The sequence below is a fragment of the Choristoneura fumiferana genome, chromosome Z, assembly GCF_025370935.1.
Source record: "Choristoneura fumiferana chromosome Z, NRCan_CFum_1, whole genome shotgun sequence".
In the NCBI taxonomy this organism is placed as follows: Eukaryota; Metazoa; Arthropoda; class Insecta; order Lepidoptera; family Tortricidae; genus Choristoneura; species Choristoneura fumiferana.
In genome coordinates, this window is record NC_133472.1 from 39,915,603 (window position 1) to 39,937,747 (window position 22,145).

The following is a 22,145-nucleotide window of genomic DNA, read 5'->3' on the forward strand; positions in this document are numbered from 1 at the left end:
CCATTCGTGTTTTGTAACATGGTTAACGTACACTGCAGAGTGGGACGAGTGAAATGAAACAGTTAGTTTAATGGCACGCAATTTGAATTAAAAAAACAATACACAACCATTTACGTGTTCTATATTTCAGCTATTAGTAGTGCCTAAGCAAATAATTAAGGTCAATGCTTTTCAGTATTCACAAGTGTTCTTCCGTATCTCTATGTTTCATACGCTAAAAATCATTTATTACACATTACACAAGTTTTAATTGAAATTGAAACACGCTACAAAAATCAATCTTAAAATATCATTAATACGTAATTAAATTTAAAAATAGTTTTTCGTTTGATGACACACACTTTCTATATTTGCACAAAACTAAACTAAAGATAAAATTCTAAATGCAGATCACATCCGGAAGTGTACAACGTCAATCGTTAAAGAAACTTTTTTTTTCGTATAGCATAAATACGTTCGTACGTCAGTCAAACAAATGGTGTGAACGTAAAATCTTTCCTTCCGATCTTTTCTGCTGCATATTTGCACAGCACCATACGGCCACGTTTCAAATGACCACTGAAATGCCTTGCACGATAATTTACTGAAGTCACCATCGATCGCGTCATCGGGACGTCTTATACACAAATCAGTTGTCTAACATGTTTTCGCGTAAAATTCATTGAACGTCCTTGTGAGGGGTAAACGTAATTTGTCGCGGGTTGTCCTGGGTCGTAGCAATCATGAATTTCGAGGACAGCGCGAGTAGTGGCTATGTCACGGCGGAGACGATATATGGCACGCACGAAGATTCTCACGTAGTGATGTCGGAGAAGGTGCAGACGTTGGCTGGGAGTATTTACCAGGAGTTCGAGCGCATGATAGCGAGGTACGACGAGGATGTCGTTAAGACCTTGATGCCCCTGCTGGTGAACGTCCTGGAGTGCCTGGACTCCGCGTACCAGACGAACCAAGAGCATGAAGTGGAGCTGGAACTGCTGCGAGAAGACAACGAGCAACTTGTGACGCAGTACGAGCGCGAGAAGACTTCCAGGAAGCATGCGGAACAGAAGGTAAGCAACAATGCACACCGAAACCTTGGTTGCATTTATGCATTCCTTTGTTTCGGTTCACAAGGTTATCAATAAAAACTGTTAGTCTGCATTGCATCTTTCGGCTAATCTGTTGTTTACTTTATATTTTATTTAGTTTTTGTTTTTCAAATGACATGTGCAACCCGATACACTATCTAAGACGTAAGGTAAATGAACTCTTTAATTTTAAAATTAAGCATATTTAAATTATGTTAGTTTCCTTTGTATTGCTGCTTGGCGTTAAACACATTTGGCACTTGACCTGAGAGAATTTATGTCATTGTTTACCCGTTAGTGTAGCAAACTATACTTGGTTTGGATAGCTATTTAACTAAATGTAAACAAAACAATGTCAATTAGTGTCTTTAATATTGAAATTCCCCCATTAAGCTATCTAAACATTTACATTTCTGTATTGAAATACACTAGTCTAGTTTGTATTACAATGATAGATAAAAAAATGTATAAAACCTTGAATGTACCAAATCTGGCAGCTGAAGTTTGTTTACATTTAGTTAAATATCTAACCAAAACAATTATATGTACACGCTTACATGACCCTATATATTTGTGAGTTATGAAGTTAATTATAGCATGCAATGCATTTCCTTTGCTCAATAATTAATGCTGGCCGATGTATGAATTTAATGTAGTCTCTCAAGGATAACAATTGCAGTGAGGCAAATTTTTGTGTTTCACCTATTAAAATGGATGAAATTTGTGCCCAACTCTAATTTAAAATTTGATGCTGTAATCATGATTAACAGGAAATACAAGTAAGTTATTAATTTGTGTTTTATACTGGTCTTGTCATTAGATTTTACAAGTAATTGTTTGATGTGTAACAACGCACTTATTAATAGGTTTGCCTATCAAACAAAAGGGAATTATCACTATTACACAGCGGCCTAAAGGGCATCATACTGCTATAAACAATTGACTGCTACAAAATGTAAACACTTCATATTATTTATTTGTACTAGGCCCTATTTCATAAATGAGACAGGAAACAAAAGTGGCTGTCACAATGTGATACTATGAAATTTAGACTTGTCACGTTTATGTAATAGGAACCTGTAATAAATAAATAAATAAATATCACGGGACAATTCACACCAATTGACCTAGTCCCAAAGTAAGCTTAGCAAAGCTTGTGTTATGGGTAACACAAGCTTTGCTAAGCAACGGATAAATATAATTATATAGATATAGATACATACTTAAATACATATTAAACACCCAAGACCCGAGAACAAACATTCATATTTTTCATACAAATATCTGCCCCGACACGGGAATCAAACCCGGGACCTCAAGCTTCATAGTCAGGTTCTCTAACCACTAGGCCATCTGGTCGTCTAAATCATCTGTCGTCTGGTCGTGTAATAGCAACTGATTTTATTTTATTATTTACTTCCCCACAAGTCTTTCTAAACAATGCAGGCTATAGTGTGGGCATATGCGCTTGTGTGTGTTATTATATGTATTATGTATCAACTGTTAATTACATTAGACATATTCTCTATGTGATGTAGTGTACCCATGATCATGAGGCTAGTAGTGTCAAAATATTGGGAGCTAATAAATGATACTCACTGTCTACTAGCTGGAAATATATTTTATGTGGATATCAACACAATCGCATCATAGACGCTATTATATTTTCCAATGGGGCTGGCCCCTGGTGCCAGTAATTCTTTGGAAAATTTGAAGTTTGTATCATACAGATCCTCTGACTCCCTTTTTAACACTATTACAGTATGATTACTTGGAATTAACACTTGACAGATGGGCGTGCGTTCAGTCAATTTTCAACTTTGACGTCATACAAATAAAGCCATTTTTAGTATACCGCTACCCACGTTTGCAGATTATGTAAAAACTATTTTATTTGTATGACGTCTAAGGTGAAAATTGACTGAATGCACACCCATCTGTCAAGTGTTAACTTCAAGTAATCATACTGTAGCGTGAGTAGGACATGATGCTTAGTTCGAATTTATGACTTCAGTGTATAAGACTTGGAGCACTGATTTATAAAGCCACTATGGCTGTAAAGTTTATAATCTATCTATCTATTGAGCAATGCATTTATACTGGATTAAGCTGCCTTCACTTGTCTTAGTTATGCCTCTGTACTATTGCATTATAGCTAAAATTGTTAGGAAAAGTGTAGTTAGGACGTTATAAATATTATTATTTCATTAGCGATGTGCTTTAATCATCTTTACCAAAGTAACCAGTTCTTGCATTAGTACAGCAATAAATGACGTTGAAATAATTCAAGCTATAAATATATGATTATAACATGCTTCTCCGTATCACATATAGTTTATTTAAATATATATATTTTTAGTTAATAGCTCATGTAACAGCAAAATATGTAGGTACAAACTTCGACACTCAATTGAATGCATAATTAATTGATATCAAACCTGTCTTTTTATTTTTGTTACATTTGTTTGTTAATCAACTTGTTAAAACAATCTCACATTCTTAATTAAATGAAACCATGTGCCTGCCAAGAAGCAAGTAATAATAATAAGTTAATATCCAAATCAATTGTACAATTAATTTTTCTTTTTAGGGCTATCGTTTTTTGTCTCACTAGATGGCGCACTGTTGCGTGAGGTTTTTAAGTGTGGCTTTCCGAGTCTGTTATTACGGGCGTGAAAACAAAGTTTAGATTAAAATCATATTTAAAACACCTTAAAACCGTACCATAAAAATATCCAGCAACCACAGTGTTGCTTAGTCCCGTTTTGTTCGGAAAAAAGGGAGGACAAAAGTTTCCGAAAGACAAAACTGTCTCAAAACACAGACATTCATTGCCCCGTATCGCATAATTGCCATAATTAATTTCAGGTAATGCAAAATATTCGCAAAAATATTCTAATTATAAATAAACCCTCGTAGCTCACCCAAAAACTATGAGATTTGACATTTCGGAGACCTCACGCTACACTAGTGCCTCTTTTCATTCGCGATAGACCTCATTATCCCGAAAATACAGAAAAATGTGGCTGAAAACATCAGTCTTTATTTCTGAGTGAACTTTGTGAGCATTATTTTAAAGACTAATTTTGTCAACATATGTTTATGGGTGGTGGTGATCTTTTACCATCAGGAGACCCACTTGCTCGTTTGCCATCCAGTGGAATAATAAAAAAAAATATATGGATTTGAGATACAAACATTTTTTTCAAAGAAGTGACGGTTTATCATTGTCCGTCCTACACAAATTACTAAACTGGTTTTAAAATGTCTCATGGACCATTTAATCACTTTGGCCTGCTTGTTATTCAAGGTGTTATAATGTTTACTATGTGAGATAACATATGCCTTCGCCGCACCGCAAGACATCACTGCATTCTTCATTTAAAAAAACTGGCATAATGTTGGTTGAGTGAGACATGCCGAAAGATGAGACTTATAGTGTGGCTGATAAAGTCGCGTCTAGGGTGGGAGGAGAACCTAGTACAAGTTCAGTATGGTGGCAGTAGCGGTAGTGGTAAAAGATGCCATGCCATTAAAAAGTACTTAGGCTTTGTATTTTAAACCCTCAAGCTGGCAATACTGCAGTTCTCTATACTACAAGTGTCCATGGGTAGTGCTTCTTACTTACAGCAAGCTGAATCATTGAAGAGAGATAAATATATATATTTGCAACCCAAACTTTTATTTGATATATCACATCCACATAGTAGTTTGCAAAATCCTCCCAAATTCAAAATTAATATAATTTGTCTAAACATATATCTTGAGCAACATAAATTAAAGATTTTACATAATTTATTGAATCAGGCGTTAACTTATAACACCCCTCTTTTTGCGTTGGGGGTTAAAAACACGGCGTAGGCCATATTCTATGTTCTATCTTCAGATACGAATGGTTTTAGCGGCGGATGGCCGTATTGTGTAACACTAAATTAACATATTCAGTCTTAAGCCCGCATTCTGTTTGAGCAACAGCGGTTATGCAATATTGATCTCAGCCAGTCCCAATTAGATTAGAACATCACATGTATATTCATACATGGTCAGACCATTCTACGTGACCCCTCTTTTGTATGGTGATTCACACGTTGATGAGTCAAAACAAAATGGTTGCTTGAATGTTATGTTAGTGTTATAAATCCGTTTTATTTCCATGTTTTGGAGATTAGCACTTCGGTTTGACAAGGATCTATGCTTCGTTTGTAGGTTGATTGTAATTGTGTTTTGTAGTCATCTACTTAGGGTCCATTTTGGATTGCAATTACTGTGAAGCCATATTTCAACGTTTTGTTTACGCTTTATCAAGTGACTAGCGAACCGCCCCGGCTTCGCACGGCTATATGCTAGTTCATCATCCCAGCCTATATACATCCCACTGCTGGGCACAGGCCTCCTCTCAGATCAACAATAGGTGATAAATTAACATTTCCAGTACAAAAACATATTTTGCTACATAATAGCATGCAAAGTTATCTTAAAACTATACTAATTAGATTAATTAAACACAGGCATCATAGTAAGCAGAACACATAAAGTAGCATAATGACCTCACGATGTTTTCCTTCACCGCAAAGCTCTTGGTAAATTTCAAATGTAATTCCGCACACGAATTTCGAAAAATTCAGAGGTGCAAGCCGGGATTCGAAACGACGATCCTCTGCTTGAGACGCCTCAAACCACTAGGCTAGGATAGGTCAAACCACTAGGCCACCACAGCTTCTATTATTATATGCTAGTTAACTTGTTTGATTTATACTATCTCGTTGTAATGTTTAGTGTCTTCTCATAGTTGCCATGAGTTTTTAACCCACGACGTAGTTTTGAAAATGAACTAAAATAATTTCCTTGCTCACCCGCGACCTTACGATAGCTAAGCTTATGCAAAATATGCGTGATCATGCAGTTCCTCCACCTCCACACTGTAAGAACACACACAAATCACACAAACCCATCAATCACCACAACCGTACCATTTGCTAACGCGCACACTACATCTTCTTTGAAGATGAGCTCTGGTTGAGTTCGAAACGCGTCAGTGTAGTGTGGTGGTGGTGATAGATGGGTTTGTGTGATTTGTGTGTGTTCTTACAGTGTGGAGGTGGAGGAACTGCATGAACACGCATATTTTGCATAAGCTTAGCTATCGTAAGGTCGCGGGTGAGCAAGGAAATTATTTTAGTTCATTGATATGGACCTCCGCAAAGTAACGCCTGATTCAATAAAGTAGTTTTGAAAGTTTCGCGCCAAGTCTGTCTGTGACATCGTGGCTCTGAAACGGATGGACCGATTTCGATGAGGTTTTTCGTGAAAGCTAGTACGTTGTGGTGGTACTTAGCTATGTTTTCATAAAAAACGCTTCGCCTGTTTTTGGATGTCTCTCTCATATGTCAATTTCATTTGGCCTTCAGCAATGACTGAAGTTATGAAATGTGTACATTGCATGAAGAAAAAAAATTTTTTTTTCAACTTGGCCTAAAAGCGATTTCCATGTGATTTCTATCTATGTACTGCCGAAGTTAATGGAAATGAAAAAAAACACGGTTTATAGGAATTAAACGGATGGAATAATGTAATGGATGAAAATAATTTTGTAGTCAATTTAGCATGAAAATAATGTGTCGGGTGGGTTCCCTAAAAATACCTAGTCAAAGTATGAAAAAAAACTTGTACCTAGGTAACCCTAAATTATCGTTTTGCAATGAAAAGCGATAAAACTAATGAGCGACAATAACTATGTAGTATCGATGTATACCTGCCTACCCAGTTGTTACGCAACGAAAAAAGTAGACAACTCAATGTTTATACATTTTTTAGGCTTCATACTTTTGGTTGGTATTAAATTTATTCGTTAACTTCATGCATGAGTGCGATAATGTTATAAAAAAAGAAATTTGTAATTTTTTATTTAATTTTAGTTTGGCTGATGACGATGTGTGTGTGCGCGTGCTTCACGTGCTCGTTACCTACTTCTTCACGCTAAAACGGCTGGACGGATTTGGCTGTTTTTTTTTGTAGATAGCTGGATATATGGAATAACACATGGGCTTCTTTTTATCACGATATTCCCGCGGCAACGCTGTAATGTACGCTCTTTTATTGAAGGCTTGAAGGTGTTGTGGGTGTTTGGCAGATGGATGGATAAATGTATGTATATAGGGGATAGATGGGGCCATATAGGTACCATCAGCCAAATAAGTGGTCTATCAATTATTAAACATGTTCTTATCAAATGAATATGTCGCTAAAGTCGAACTTTCAAGTTGACAGTCACGTCTATTGGCATTATTGTTTTGTGATATGCAAACGATTATCAACTTTAGGGTGGTACAGGCCACATATTTAACTGATGGTACAACGTGGTCGAGCATAAAAAGAACACTTGGGGCTAAAGATTTTTTTTAAAGATCGTAGAAGAAATTATTTGAAAATGAATTTCCGAAAATCTGGGATTTTCTTTTCAAAGTCAAAGTCATAAAATATCTTTATTCAATTTATGCTATAACAAGCACTTATAAATGTCAATTCTCTTGAGAAGAATCCGGCAAGAAACTCAACGAGCTATATATTTTTTTTAAACAGATTTACAATATTATTAATTTCTGCCACGTGTCCATCTGCCAAACACCCTGTATATGGTTCCGATGAAGGTGTGCCCGACACTACATTCGACTGTCAACTATTGACACGTAATTTTCCGTAACGCTGCAAGTTAATCCACTTCTGCTGTATACTGTGACTATACTGTGACTATACTGTGTGGCTGTGTGTGTGTGTGTGTGTTATACTGTGACTTGTAGAGAGGGATCAGATGTCAATGAGACTATCGTATTGGCTTTGTTGTTGGGTTTCGGAAAACCTTGCTACGCCTCTGTTCAAGTTAAAGATATTTGACGTGTAACAGTTCTTAAGCTACATGTTCAAATTGAATGTTATTGATAATAGTTATATCTAAGTCTCATAAGACAATGTAGGTAAATTGGAACCCTGAAAATTCAGGGTTCTAGCTTTAGCCATAACAAAATTACCTACAGGAGGTTGAAAATAGCCTGAATGGTTTCGAGAAAAGTATGGTACGGCCATGCCTTGGTTGTGCTTGGCTTGACGGGGGCCTACCGTGCCCTCAGATCCTTAGAAAAGGCTTTAGTAGTTTATTGGATTTGGGAATCATTAGATCAGGCAGTTAAATTAAAATTCCGGGATTTTAATAAATCCCATAGAAATCACAATGATTTCATTTAAGTACGTCGTAAGTAAACATCCATGCAAAATTTTATGTCGCTAGATTTAGGGGCTGTTTCACCACCCATTGATTAGTTTTAACTGACGGTTAAATGTGATGCCGTCTCTGTTTTTTTGTTCGAATAGACAGAGACGGCATTTATCCTTTCCCCCTTTGCGTTAAGATTTTGTAATTTTACATGGACTTTGTGGGAATATCTGGATAAAAAGTAGCCTAAGTGTTATTCCAAACGTCCAGCCCATGACAAATACTCAAATCCGTCCAGCCGTTTTAGTGAAGAAGTAACAAACTCATATCTGTGCGTTCATGTGTACGCAGTCAACGACAGCATTTTTCATCTCTGGGGTACCGATCTGAGACATTTTTACTCCATTTTTCTTGTGGATTTCGGATCATGTGTCCACTCTCCACGTTTTATGTCTTTATTATTTGATTTATTTGAGCAAAAACATCTATTACTCTATATTTTTTTTACTCTTACTTAGTTTTTCTCTTATCTCTTTGTCCAGCTTTCTTAGTCCCATCATGCTTCTCACAATGGATCTTTGTTATTCCAAGTTAGCTCCACAGTGTTTATAATATATTACTAAACAATTATTATTCTCAAAATCAAAACAACAACCTAGACTGTACTATATTGCACAAAGATGTAGTCTTCGGTGTTAAAATTAGACAGTTATAAGCGACGCCAAAAGATTAATGATTTGTTGTTTGCTCGCTTCAATTATAGTAAATACGATGCCAAGACCAATCCTCTGTAAATAGGTATCTGGCCTTATACTCCATCGAAATTAGAACTTTGTATCGTTTCATCCCACTCAAGTTAATAGTATTTAATAGGAGAAGGAGAGGGACCGTATTATAAGAACTTGGAATTTCGAGCCATATATTTTTTTTAAACTAACTACTTCTCTCATGTATACTTTATACTATTTTTTATCAGTGACGACGTTCTAATTTTTTCATCTGTCCCCAGCTTCTAGAAGCCGAGGATCACTACGAAGGCGAGCGGAAGGAGCTGACCAGCCGCTTGGAATCGCTGGACAGCATCGTTCGTATGCTGGAGCTGAAGCACAAGAACTCATTGGACCACGCGAGCCGGCTGGAGGAGCGCGAGAACGAGCTTAAAGTGGTGAGTGCTTCGTGACGTCACTGGCTGAAACGTTGGTCCGGATCCAAGGTGTGTCACCTTACTCGAACCGGATCAAAGGTGTATGCACCTTACTCGGACTGGATCCAAGGTGAATTATACTATACACCTTAATCGGACCAGGTCCACGGTGTATAGGTACACCTTACTCGGAATGGATCCAAGGTGTACACATCTTACTCGGACCGGATTCAAGATGGATACGCCTTTCTTGGACCGGATCCAAGGTGTATACATACACCTTACTCAGTCTGGATCCAAGGTGTATACACCTTTCTCGGACCTGATCCAAGGTGTATACGCTTGCAAGGTGCATACTATAGAGTATATTATGTAGTGAATAATCCGTTCCCATCATGAAAATTCAGGTCTCTCGACTACTTCCGAATGCTGCCGATGCCGCGATGTGGCAATAAATTGTTGTATTAATAAGTGACATGTTTGTATTAATGAAATAGTGTACCTTTTATTTATTAGTGACAAATGTCAAATCATAATTATGAAGTATAATACACTAAGACGTTATAACCTACACAATCAAATTATACGTGTAGAAAATGTATGTAAAGAAAAATTTATTATTTTTTTAACTTAGATGTTAACCACTCTATATCCATTTTAAATCTCTCGATGCGACCGACTGTTGACTGACTAATTTAATTTTTATTAGGAAACTAGCCCATTAGTATATTTACTAACGAGCAGGCTTCGTTATAAAAACGGGCGTTTTGAAAAAAAAAAGTGTACTTTTTCTTTTAAAATGCATTTAGTTTTTAGTCACTTAGTCAGTCTTGTGACGCCCATGTCGAATTTATGAAAAAAAAGTCACCAAAATTGACGTTTTTGAATGTTTTTTTTTAAACTATCAAAATTGATTGTGCTCTTGATTCTGAGTAGAAAAACCATATTCTTTCTAAAGTTGAAAAAAAGAAAGGTGCACTTTTTTGTAAAATGCCGAGACATTGTAATTGTTTCTGTCTTCGTCAGGAATATGCGAAGCTCCACGTCCGCTACACGGACCTGTTCAAGACCCACATGGACTATATGGAGCGGACGAAACTCCTCATGAGCACGGCGAGCGAGCGGAGCGAGGTGCGGGGGAGGCTCGGGCTCAACCCCGTCGGCAGGTCCAGTGGTGAGACCTTTGCTTTGAAAGCTTTAAAAAAAATATTGAATCAGGCGTTACTTTGCGGAGGTCCATATCAATGAACTAAAAGAATTTCCTTGCTCACCCGCGACCTTACGATAGCTAAGCTTATGCAAAATATACGTGTTCATGCAGCTCCTCCACCTCCACACTGTAAGAACACACACAAATCACACGAACCCATCTATCACCACCACCACACTACACTGACGCGTTTCGAACTCAACCAGAGCTCATCTTCTGAGTGACACAACCGTACACCATGCTACCAGTTGTTAGCAAATGGTACGGTTGTGGTGATTGATGGGTTTGTGTGATTTGTGTGTGTTCTTACAATGTGGAGGTGGAGGAACTGCATGAACACGCATGCTTTGCATAAGCTTAAGTATCGTAAGGTCGCGGGTGAGCAAGGAAATTCTTTTAGTTCATTAGTTTTAAAAAAGTTTTAGAAAAAAAACAGGTCTTATTTGCTGTCTGTTCTGTAGGATGCCTGTACTTGCATTGTCATAGATACAACCATTGAAGAGTGCCGGCTTGCGGAGACAATACAGTATTTGACAACTCCTGATTTTGCCATATCTTAATATTATTATGAAAATATAGATATACAGATAGTGTTTAGCGAAGAGAAAATTTAAATCGGTTGAAAATTGGATTCATAGTGATTTTTTGAAAAATCTATATACCTGTCTCTTTCTCAAACGCTTTTCTCTATGCAGCAAGTATGGCGGTACTGGCGTGTGACGTCACATGCCAGTATGTCTTTCTCTGTCTAATCTTGAATTTTAAACCTTTATAACTTTGTTATTTGTAAAGGTAGCTTAAAAATTGTTTTTCTATTCGATAACAGGCATTGTGTAGTTTTAATTTATAAAACATATACAAAATAGTCAAATACCGTATTAGCTTCTGTAATAATAAGCATTAACATGAGAAAGGAAACATGAACTTTTCCGACAAAATACGAAGGCAAAACATTCACTGCCTCGGTAATAGCTCGTAAAAACCAACGTCTTTTTCAGGCCCGATATCTTTCGGGTTCGCGTCCCTTGAGGGTTCCGTGCACATCGTGGAGCAAACGGAGAGCATCCCCGGCAGCCCGACGAGCCTGTCGTCGTCGCCGCCGTCGCCCACCATCGGCTCGGAACTGGCCGCGGTGAGGACCGTCGAACGCGCCCACCAGACTGACCCCATCACGCAACAGAGCCAGGTAAGACAAAGGCGTACAGACTCGGTTCTCTGCGTGGTCTAGTCAAATTAACGAGTCACAGAAGATACAACATAAGTGACACAGAAGGACCGTCGAGCGCGCCCATCAGACTGACCCCATCACGCAACAGAGCCAGGTAAGACAAAGGCGTACAACCTCGGTTCTCTGCGTGGTCTAGTCAGAAATGAAGAGACTCGCAGAAGATCTAACGTAACTGACACAGTCTGAGTAATGCTAAATCGAGAGCATCCCCGGCAGCCCGACGAGCCTGTCCTATATTTTTTTCTCATCCAACCCTATAGTGTGGGGTATCGTTGGATAGGTCTTTTAAAACCATTAGGGGTTTGCTAAGACAATTTTTCGATTAATTGTTTTAAGTGCAAATTTTCATTAAAATCGAGCAGATATAGATGATATGATATAATGGGATGGTAGTAAGTATATCAAACTTTCAAGGAAAACTATAACGGCTAAGTTTGCTTGAAAATGATTATGAGTTTTACTCTTAAATAGCAGCCTAAGGTATAAAATATACCTAAACTTGGAAGATTCCGTATAAAATATGAAATCCTTGGAAAAATATTACTTAATTTTTTCGTAATGGCTACGGAACCCTATTTTGTGCGTGTCCGACACGCTCTTGGCCGGTTTAGTTATGTAAGTTCAGTTAAGATATATATAAGATACTTTTTCTAACACGTGGAAAAAAATATCATTCTCTATGTCACTTAAAAAAAACCGAAGCCCTGGTGGCCTAGTGGTTTGACCTATCGCCTCTCAAGCAGAGGGTCGTGGGTTCGAACCCCGACTCGCACCTCTGAGTTTTTCAAAATTGATGTGCGGAATTACATTTGAAATTTACCACGAGCTTTGCGGTGAAGGAAAAGATCGTGAGGAAACCTGCACAAACCTGCGAAGCGATTCAATGGTTCGTGCGAAGTTCCCAATCCGCACTGGGCCCGCGTGGGAACTATGGCCCAAGCCCTCTTGTTCTGAGAGGAGGCCTGTGCCCAGCGGTGGGATGATGTCACTTAAAAATAAGTATCTTCAAGTGGAGTTAAGAAGTCCCCTCGAGTTGCCCCGGGCACTAAATTGCCCATCACGCTTGCCGCATTACCACGCTGAATAGCGATGGAAAACCTTTGCGCCAGAAAACACCCGCGCTAGCGTCAGACCCTCTCTCGCTAATACGACGCCCTACCTCCTTAACGTAGGCTTTAGCCCCAGACCCCCAGCACCCAGTTGTCTCAAAAGCCAGCGGAATAAAATAATAACTTAATTAATTCCGCAAAATAAATAGTAAGTCACAGTAAAGCAAAAAAAAATCCAAAAATAGTATTTCTATGAAAAAAATACTTTGTACCTATTTCATACAAATACAATACAACACTAGACTTATTTTTCGCTTGCTTTTCAATTTGTTTGGAACCCTCAGTGTGTGAACACGACTCGCACTTGGCCGGCTATTGACCTATGCATAAAAGCGTCAGTTCGTCAGTAATTTGCTCAGTTAGGACTCGGGTAATTTTATTTTGTTGATTGAAAGGATTAACAAAAAACATTATAATTACTGTAGTTTACTCTTCAATATCACTTAAAAATCACGTAATTGTTTTGCCTTTATACACAATACTATGCTCATAAAAACAAATGACACATTACTAGAAGAACGATCCACGTGACGTATCCATCGCGCGCTCTGTTGCAACCGTCTTGGTCGCACTCGCAGGACAGCGAGTAATGTACGTCACTGAACTTAGACTGCACACAACCCATCGCAGCGTATTGGTAGGCGCACTCTCTTATTATAGTAATCTCTTGTTCTGGTGTGTAGAATTGCACTTGTGTGAGTGCCCTGCACACTGCACGCACTGTACGGTTCTCGCATTCCCTCAAATGTTCTTTACCCAAGTTGTAGGCGAAGCATGATCGGGTGGTCATTGTGCTGCATTGGTAGCATTGTATGCTAAGGACACGTTTAATTATTATTAAAATTAAAAATATTGCGGTGCGGTTAGCGCCTTTCATTTTTTCCTTTCGTGATGTCTTTGATCGATGTCATGCGTGACGTTCGGATTTTGAAATGCGTTTTTTTTAAGTTTTTATTTGCGATGAATTGAAATTATACCGATGTGTTCCTTTTTGCTGCTTTATTAGTAGAATGTTTTTTGCAAACAAATTATTGCGCGTAACGGTATAAAAATACAATAGTAGACGAGATAGTAGTACTGAGGTGAATTTATGTCTAAAAAGGAACGTGATAAACATGTAACTACTAGTAATGCGTAAAAGAAATGGACGTTACCTGAGCATTTCTCAAAAAAAAAATACAATTTAATTTTCGACTCCGATATGCAAACAAATTTGCAGGCAATGATACTGAGCTTTATTCACACAGATTTCCAAAATATCCTAAATAAATTCTATAGAAATTACCAAAAGTCTATGGTATGTGGTAACAGATTAAACCTTGTCTGGCAAACTCTCTGCAATACCTATTCATGCATGGGTGACACTGTTTACCGGCACGGATAATACCGACCCGATATTTCGTGTACACGCCCATACAGACTGGTATCAAACTGACAAGAGTTTCTATGGGCGTGTACACGAAATATCAGGTCGGTATTTCCATGTAGGTATTGTACGTTCGGTAAACTTATCTTCGTCACAGACTGGGCTGTTAAAATGCTTTGGGCTTATAACTTCTAAATTGCATTTTACCTTCTTATCAATATTCCTAGATCTCAAAACTTCTTGGTCTCAAAATACCTAAATTGCAGAATGCCTAATATTGTTATCTTATAACACCGGCAGGCTGAATTTCAAAATACCTTAGTCTCAAATACCTAAACTTCAAAATCACTTTCATGGCAAAACAACATATGCTTAAAACAACCAAAAGTTAAAATACCTAAATGTACGTTAATAATCAACATCGTTTCTCGAACACCTCCGTGAGCATGGCATTTTGGCGATGATGGCGGTTGAGTTGTTTTAATATTTTGTCATTTCTGTCATTCGAAAGTTTGAATGAATTGTTTCCATCGCGAGGGATTTAAGAATATGACATTTTAAGTCGTCATAGTGGCGCTTATTTAATACAAGAGATTTGACAATTTTAGGTATTATGAGCTATTATCATTTAAAATTAGGGTATTAGTGACTAAGGTATTAAGAGATTTAGTGGTTTTAAGCCCAAAGCGTTAAAATGAACATATGTCTTTTCAGCCACGTGCGCGGTCGTATTTTTAAGCTCGCGTGACATGTCTATTCCTCTAACATGTTCTATGTCTATTCCTACACTACATTATACTATTCCTTCCGGCAGGCTACGTCCCCCGTCGCCCCGCCCAACGCCTCGTCCGTGAGCAAGTCTCAAACCAAGAGCGAGAAGCGGAGCGGTAACACCCTGTACCAAGAGCTGGCGTTCCATGACACGGACGCCAGCATGGCTGAGGGCGATGATGGCGCTGACATCACTGGTAAGATCACCTCAACAGAACATCGAAAGTATTAAGCACGGTTTCCACCGCGAGTGGACTCATTAACCCGTCGAACGCCCTGCGCGCCACAGTGGCGCGTATCTACGTACTTGTGATTAGTCAATTTTTGTTACTATTCGATCACCCTTTAACATAGGGTACTAGTCCAAAATTACCCAATAAAGTCATTGGTCGCGCGACGGGTTAAGGCTCCATTTCCACCAGAGATGTGCTGCGAGGAATGTGTTTTTCATGAACCAATAGAAACGTTTCATTTACCTCGCCTCGCTCCGCTCAGCTTTTTTCCACCAGAGATGTGCTGTGCGAGGATGCGTAAACTATTGGTTAATGTAAAAAATATTGTGTAGGAATGTTCCTTGCAACACATCCTCGTACAACATTGGTGGAAACGTAGCTTAAGCCAGGGATACTTCAGGCGTGGTGCCAGGGGTACACCAAACGACTGTTTGTTATGTACTTATGTCAAATCTTCCAGTGGCCCAATTGGCCTTGGTCTCAAAAAACAATGTTTATTTTTATTTTTATTTTTTCATAAAATAGGCGAATTTAAGACTCCTATTTGAAGGATTTTGGTTTTAGTTGCGTTTTAAAATTTTTACCCTATTAAGAAGTTACCGGAATTATAGCTAACCATAGTTGTCATGGCGTTAAAAAATACGTTTTTCGTTGCCCATCACTATTATTTAAAAAAAAGTAGTGTCTTCTGTCACCTGGCAGTGTTAGAATTAGGCGGATTCGTTATATAACGTTTATTTACGATGAAAGTCAAACAAAGGTCAAACTTTTTCAAAAATGTTATTAAATGATTTAATAAACCTATTCCTCGAAATGGTTTTGGAATTAGACCACATTTAAAAAAAGTGATCAATGCCAATTGACTTGAAATTTGGTATATATATATATATCTATGTAAGTAGGATGACAATTAGGTAGGTATGTAAAAATTTTCTGTAACTTATTTATTAACGACTACTATTTTTTTTATCAAACAGGAAGTTGGGTGCACCCTGGCGAATACGCATCATCTGGTAAGTCGTTGCCGGCATTATGTTATGCTATGTATGTAAATAATATTAAAATACGCCTTAATGTAATGTTTAATTAATTAATACTAAGAGGAATAAAAATTGTATCTATATTATTACCGCCCAGAATTGTTCTAATCAATTTGCTATTAATGCGCACGTTTTTTGTGTTTTCATAGATTTGGGGATGCACATTATCATTAACTAAATGAGGGCCCCCCTGGTGAGATGTGAGATTTGGCTCGATGCTCTCCCTCCCTAAACATCTCACGTTATTAATGGATGCCCACTTTTCAAAGTTTAGTTACAGTCGCTGTATTTTTTTAAAGCTATAATTAATACGAAATTAACACGAAATGAATTCATTACTTTTTTGCGTTGGACTTTTAGCTGGCGTGAAATTTCTATTCCTCTTACTATTTAGTACAAGGAGTATTTCTCAACTCATACCTATGATAGTAAAAAATAATAATATTATATTATATTTAAACACTATGCGGTTTAAATTAAAAAGTTAACAGGTTCCCTGTCCCGAAGCAATGTGCAGCGTTCTTTTGACACGTCCCCATAGCATATAAAGTAATGTAATATCCCCAATGTAATGTCTCCATAGTAATTTCCATTGTTAATCTTAATGTGGTTCAAGAATAAAAATTAAATAATATTTATAATACGTAATTAAATTTATTATTTGTCTGAAGAACAACTGCATTATTTACACCACAGGCCATGAGGCACATGTGCCTCATGGGACAGGAAACCTGTTAATGTTAACCGTCAGATAGAAAGACTCGATGTTAAAATTAGTCACTTGTCAAAGACGTTAACTTCTTTACCATGTTACTGCCTCTTCGGTTAGGTACTGTGTTTTTAATTTTGAAAAAAAAAGGAAAATTACAAACTAGCTGGTTCTTATAGTTTTTATAAACATTTTAACAAGGGTCGCTAAGTTACGGTCACGAGTGTTAATTTGGGACCCGTTTCGTGAACAAATCCTTTGAGTCGTCATACAAAACGACAGATATTCGATATTAAGTGGGTCCCTAATTAAATCTCGTGACGTGACTGTACAAACGGTAGTGTCAATACGTATTTCAATAAATTTCGTCATTGAAAAATACTCCAATGTACGGTCAAGGAAACTGAATCACGCGCCGGGGTGGAACCTTTTCTTATTCAATTTAGCCGTTTTTTGGCAAGTGTATGGAATGTCAATGTGGCATTAGGAGCACAATGGTTCCACCCTGGCACGCGATTCAGTTTCCTTGACTGTACACAACTTTAGCCTGTTTATACTTGCTTACCATGAATAAACCGATTAATGTTCGCTTCACGCTAATACATTCTTAATTTATTCCATGCTCTAACAAAACCTGACTTGCAGTAAACGACAACTACTTCGGTGAGTAAATCGTTGTTTTTAACTAAACTAACTTAAAGCTCAGTTTAGACCTGCGAGAAATATCGTTGGGTGACACTTTCCCGGCCCGGATAATACCGACATGGAAATACCGACCCTGTTTTTCGTGTACACGCCCATAGAGGCTCATGTAAGTTTCTATGGGCGTGTACACGAAAACAGGGTCGGTATTTCCATGTCGGTACTATCCGGGCTGGGAAAGAGTGTCACCCATATCGTTCGAGTTGCATTTAACTGGGTGGATTCTTGGTTAAAGAACACAATTTAGGGTTTCCTGTAGTTTTCATACATTATATATACGCGACGATTTTTAGCGTGTGGCGGCCACCGGCGTCAACCGTGTACCGTGTGCGACGAGTCCATATATAATGTAACGAACTAAACTCTGCTGCTGCTACTCAGGCATAGATCAATCGCCAATCTTCTGATTTTTTAAGCCGTTGTTTATTCACAGGTATGGGCAAAGAGGTTGAGAATTTAATCTTGGAAAACAACGAATTGCTGGCAACAAAGTAAGTAAACCAAAATAATTTTGTTTGATTGCAAGAAGTTTCTTGAATGATTATGGCACTTTTTTTTGTCCCAATATGTGATGACCATAAATACAATGCACAACACGGTAGACGACAAGTCCAGAATTTTCCATATCCTATTTATTACTCGTTTTATGAAAATATACATAAACAGCCAATTTTAGTGAACAAAATAGTATAATTCGGTTTGAAATTGAATTTACAGCTATTTTTTTAATAATCCTTTTCTTTTTAAAACTATTTTCTCTATACAGTTGCCATAGCGCTACTTTCGTGTAACGTTACATGCTAGTATTTCTTTCTCTCTCTAATCTTGAATTTCAAACCTTTATAACTCTTTTATATGTAAAGGTAGGTCAAAAATTGTTTTTACCCCAAGGGGGGTCACGACCCACAGGTTGAAAAAACTGATTCAGATTCCTCAATCAGATGTTAAGCGAGACCCGGAGTGCGGATAACGCGGGTTTCAAGTCCTATTTAATCACGTATGTCCTTTTTATACCTACTGTATCTTTTTTCCAGAAATGCCCTGAATGTGGTCAAAGACGACCTAATCGTCAAGGTTGACGAGTTGACTGGAGAACAAGAGATATTGAGAGAGGAAGTGGCGAACCTGTGCGCGACGCGAGAAAAGCTCAGGGAGAGGGTGACGCAGCTAGAGGAAGAGTTGAGACGGTTGAAGGTAAAAAAGGAGATTATAAGGATACAAATTGATTAATTCTACAATGGGACCGAGTTGGAAGTATTTCCATTCGAACGAAATTTCAAATCAGTTCAAAACATAAAAAGAAATTCAACCGGTAATGGCCTAAAGAAACTTACTGTCACCGTGTCGTCACTCCTTAGTGAAGTATCTACTTATCTCTATTTTTTTTGTTTTATTGTCTAATTATACATTTTAAGGAATTTAGCATATTCGGTTCTCAGGTTATTATAAATACAACCTTTTTTTCCAACTTGATTAGAAATGGTCCTTTCAGCTTAAAATTGGAAGGCTCTAAGTAGGATGCTATAGGTAGTCGTTGTCACCAGGAGACGGTGAGCAACAGCGCGGGCGGCGAGAACGAAGACGAGGCCGACGTGCCCATGTCCCAGCGGCGACGGTTCACCAGGGTCGAAATGGCGCGTGTCCTGATGGAGAGGAACCAGTATAAGGTGAGCTCACTCACTGACTGGGGGTTTTAGCTGCAGGAACAGCTGTCGGACGCAGGGAGAAATTGTGGCTGTGAAACATTCCGGAATGGGCTGGTCATGAGGGCAGCAGAGCTGAGCCTCGCGGAAGATCGAAGGAGATGCGGAGCTGACTGCCAACCTTCACTAGTTGGAGAGGCTCTAAGGGCCTACGCTAGCTGGCGCGGGGGCAGGTACAATCCTATGCACGTGACGCGCGCAGTTAGCGCTGCTCATTCTGTTGTTCAACAGGCGGCCACCCGCTCCGTGCAAACCGCGTCAGCTAGCATAGGCCCTAAGAAGGATATCTTTGTCAATGTTCTTTCACTTTTAGTAAACTACGCTCTATGCCAAGCGTCCATGACCAGACCAGTTTAGACTTGCAAGAAAAACGCCCAAGTTGCATTACATTAGTTCTTAACGGTTTAATCAGGGTTGGACATACTATCGACTTGCAATGAGGATTTCTGTGAAAGTTGAGCCAATCTCAAGCAAGACTGTAAAGTCAAACGGACCTCTCGACACTAACGCCATCTTGGATTTGCACTATCTCCGACGATTTGTGATTTTGCCATGACCTTTCCTTGTACCAGCACACACCTACGAAACGTTTCTGTGGTGTGTGCGAAGCTCTCAGTCCGCTTTAGGCCAACGTGGGAGTTGTAGGCCAAGCCTTCATATCCTGAAAGGAGACTTGCCCTGCAGTAGGACGTATATGTTGATGAATAAAATGTGTATTTTGCAGGAGCGTTTCATGGAGTTACAAGACGCAGTGCGCTGGACGGAAATGGTGCGCGCGAGTCGCGTGGATTCCACCATGGATAAGAAGAACAAGCAGAGCATCTGGAAGTTCTTTAGCAATCTCTTTAGGTACGTTTAGATCTTACAGATTACTTTGAGAGAACTATTTTGGGATAGGAAGAGTTAATTTTTTCAGGGATATCGTCGTGACTCTAGCGTACTTTATAAAGAACAAATCAATTGTAAAAAGTAGTAGTAATAGTAAACACATTGTAAAAAAGTGATTAATGCCAATTTTTTCAATTCGCACTTATTGTAAAAATAACTGCCGAATGTACTATAAAAAGTACAAATTACTCAATGAATAAAGAAGTTTAAATGTACTTAAATAATTTCCAAAATTACAACACTTAAAAGTCATCTAGACAGTGCTTCATTTCATTTGGTAGAAAAAGTCTTCGCTGTACTTTGACTAACCCATTGCCTGTGTTTGATACGGATCAGTATCAAATTTAAAGCTACCTTTTGTTTTTTTTTGTTATTTAAATCAGCAGAATGTGTACTTGTTTATTAAAACAAATAAGACTAGAATGCTTTATTTTTTTTAGTTTCCGCAGACGAAGGGCTAAACACTCACTCTCTCTCACTCTCTCTCTCTCATCGATGTATAATAATCATTGAATTCACATACGAGTATTTAGTCTATCTACTTTATGGTTATTTGAATAGTTTTACGGGCTGTTTCACCACCCATTGATTTATTTGACGGATAAATGTGATGCCGTCTCCATCTATTCAAACAAAACAAACAGAGACGTCACATTTATCCGTCAAATAAAATTAATCAATGGATGGTGATACAAAGGGTCATTATATTGATAAATTTGATTTGCTTGAATCATGCAATGGACGGTTACGTTTTGACATGTAGCAGCTTTGCGAATATCTTCCTGCCTGAGTAGCCTGATTCATCATCGTATTACTAAACCGCAATAAGAATGGGATTGAAAGATATGCCAATTCATATTGTTAACTGTCAGTTCCATTATACCTAAGTTTACTGTTGTCCTCAACGACACAAGCGTCCTATATTTCGTCACTACTTTAACAAAAACTCGTACCTCTAAATCGTTAATTTTTCTGAGTGAACTTTATGATTATTACGTCAAGGTTCAATTTTGTTGACATGTTGATATTAGATACGAGATTTTTCAAAGTAGTCACGATTTATGTATCAGGGAGCGTGCAGATGTTTTGAAATTGGTTTAGTAGTTAAAGATGTCATCTACATACAAACAAATAAAGTGTGCCTGTATATTTTTATTATACTTATGTAGATAAGTGCTTGCGATTGCGAATTTTTGTTAAACATTTAATCCTACTTAACATTATAAATGCGAAAGTTTGTGAGTGAGTGAGTGAATATGTTTGTTACTCCTTCACGCTGAAACGGCTGGACGGATTTGGATGAAATTTGATATGTAGATAGCTGGACATTTGGAATAAAACATAGGCTACTTTTTATTCCGATATTCCCACGGGATAAGGATAAAATCTCGAAATAATAAACGCTGGGCTTAAGAGTCATGAAATTCGACATGGTTGTTTTTAATGTAACGTCAATGAAAACCACGATTTAATTTTCGGGTTTTCCCACAGGACTTTTTAAAAATAACGAAATTTCAATTCAGCTGCTGGATCTAATGATTTACGTGTGCGAATCACTAGTTTTAAATACAATCTTTTTGCTTACGCTAGGTTCATGCTGAGTATATCCACATTTCAAATTCCATTTAGGGGCCGATACTAATGACCCATTCTATTTGTTTTGTTCGACTAGATAGCATCACATTTAACCTTCGTCATTGATTAGTATCAATGGGTGGTGAAACAGCCCCTAAATGGAATTTGAAATTAGTTTATTAGTTAACAC

General features: G+C 38.0%; 1 protein-coding gene across 1 annotated transcript in view; it reads left to right on the forward strand.

The window, feature by feature from the left end:
- The first annotated feature begins 57 nt into the window (after positions 1–57).
- Positions 58–22,145, forward strand: part of syd (JNK-interacting protein syd) — a 47,925-nt gene continuing 25,837 nt past the window's right edge. Inside the window, 11 exon segments of the mRNA XM_074099987.1 lie at positions 58–1,052; positions 9,287–9,442; positions 10,448–10,595; positions 11,630–11,817; positions 15,149–15,302; positions 16,316–16,351; positions 17,733–17,750; positions 18,223–18,280; positions 18,824–18,983; positions 19,334–19,456; positions 20,217–20,341. Of these exon segments, the coding sequence (XP_073956088.1) occupies positions 723–1,052; positions 9,287–9,442; positions 10,448–10,595; positions 11,630–11,817; positions 15,149–15,302; positions 16,316–16,351; positions 17,733–17,750; positions 18,223–18,280; positions 18,824–18,983; positions 19,334–19,456; positions 20,217–20,341 (1,496 nt within the window). The 5' untranslated portion in view covers positions 58–722.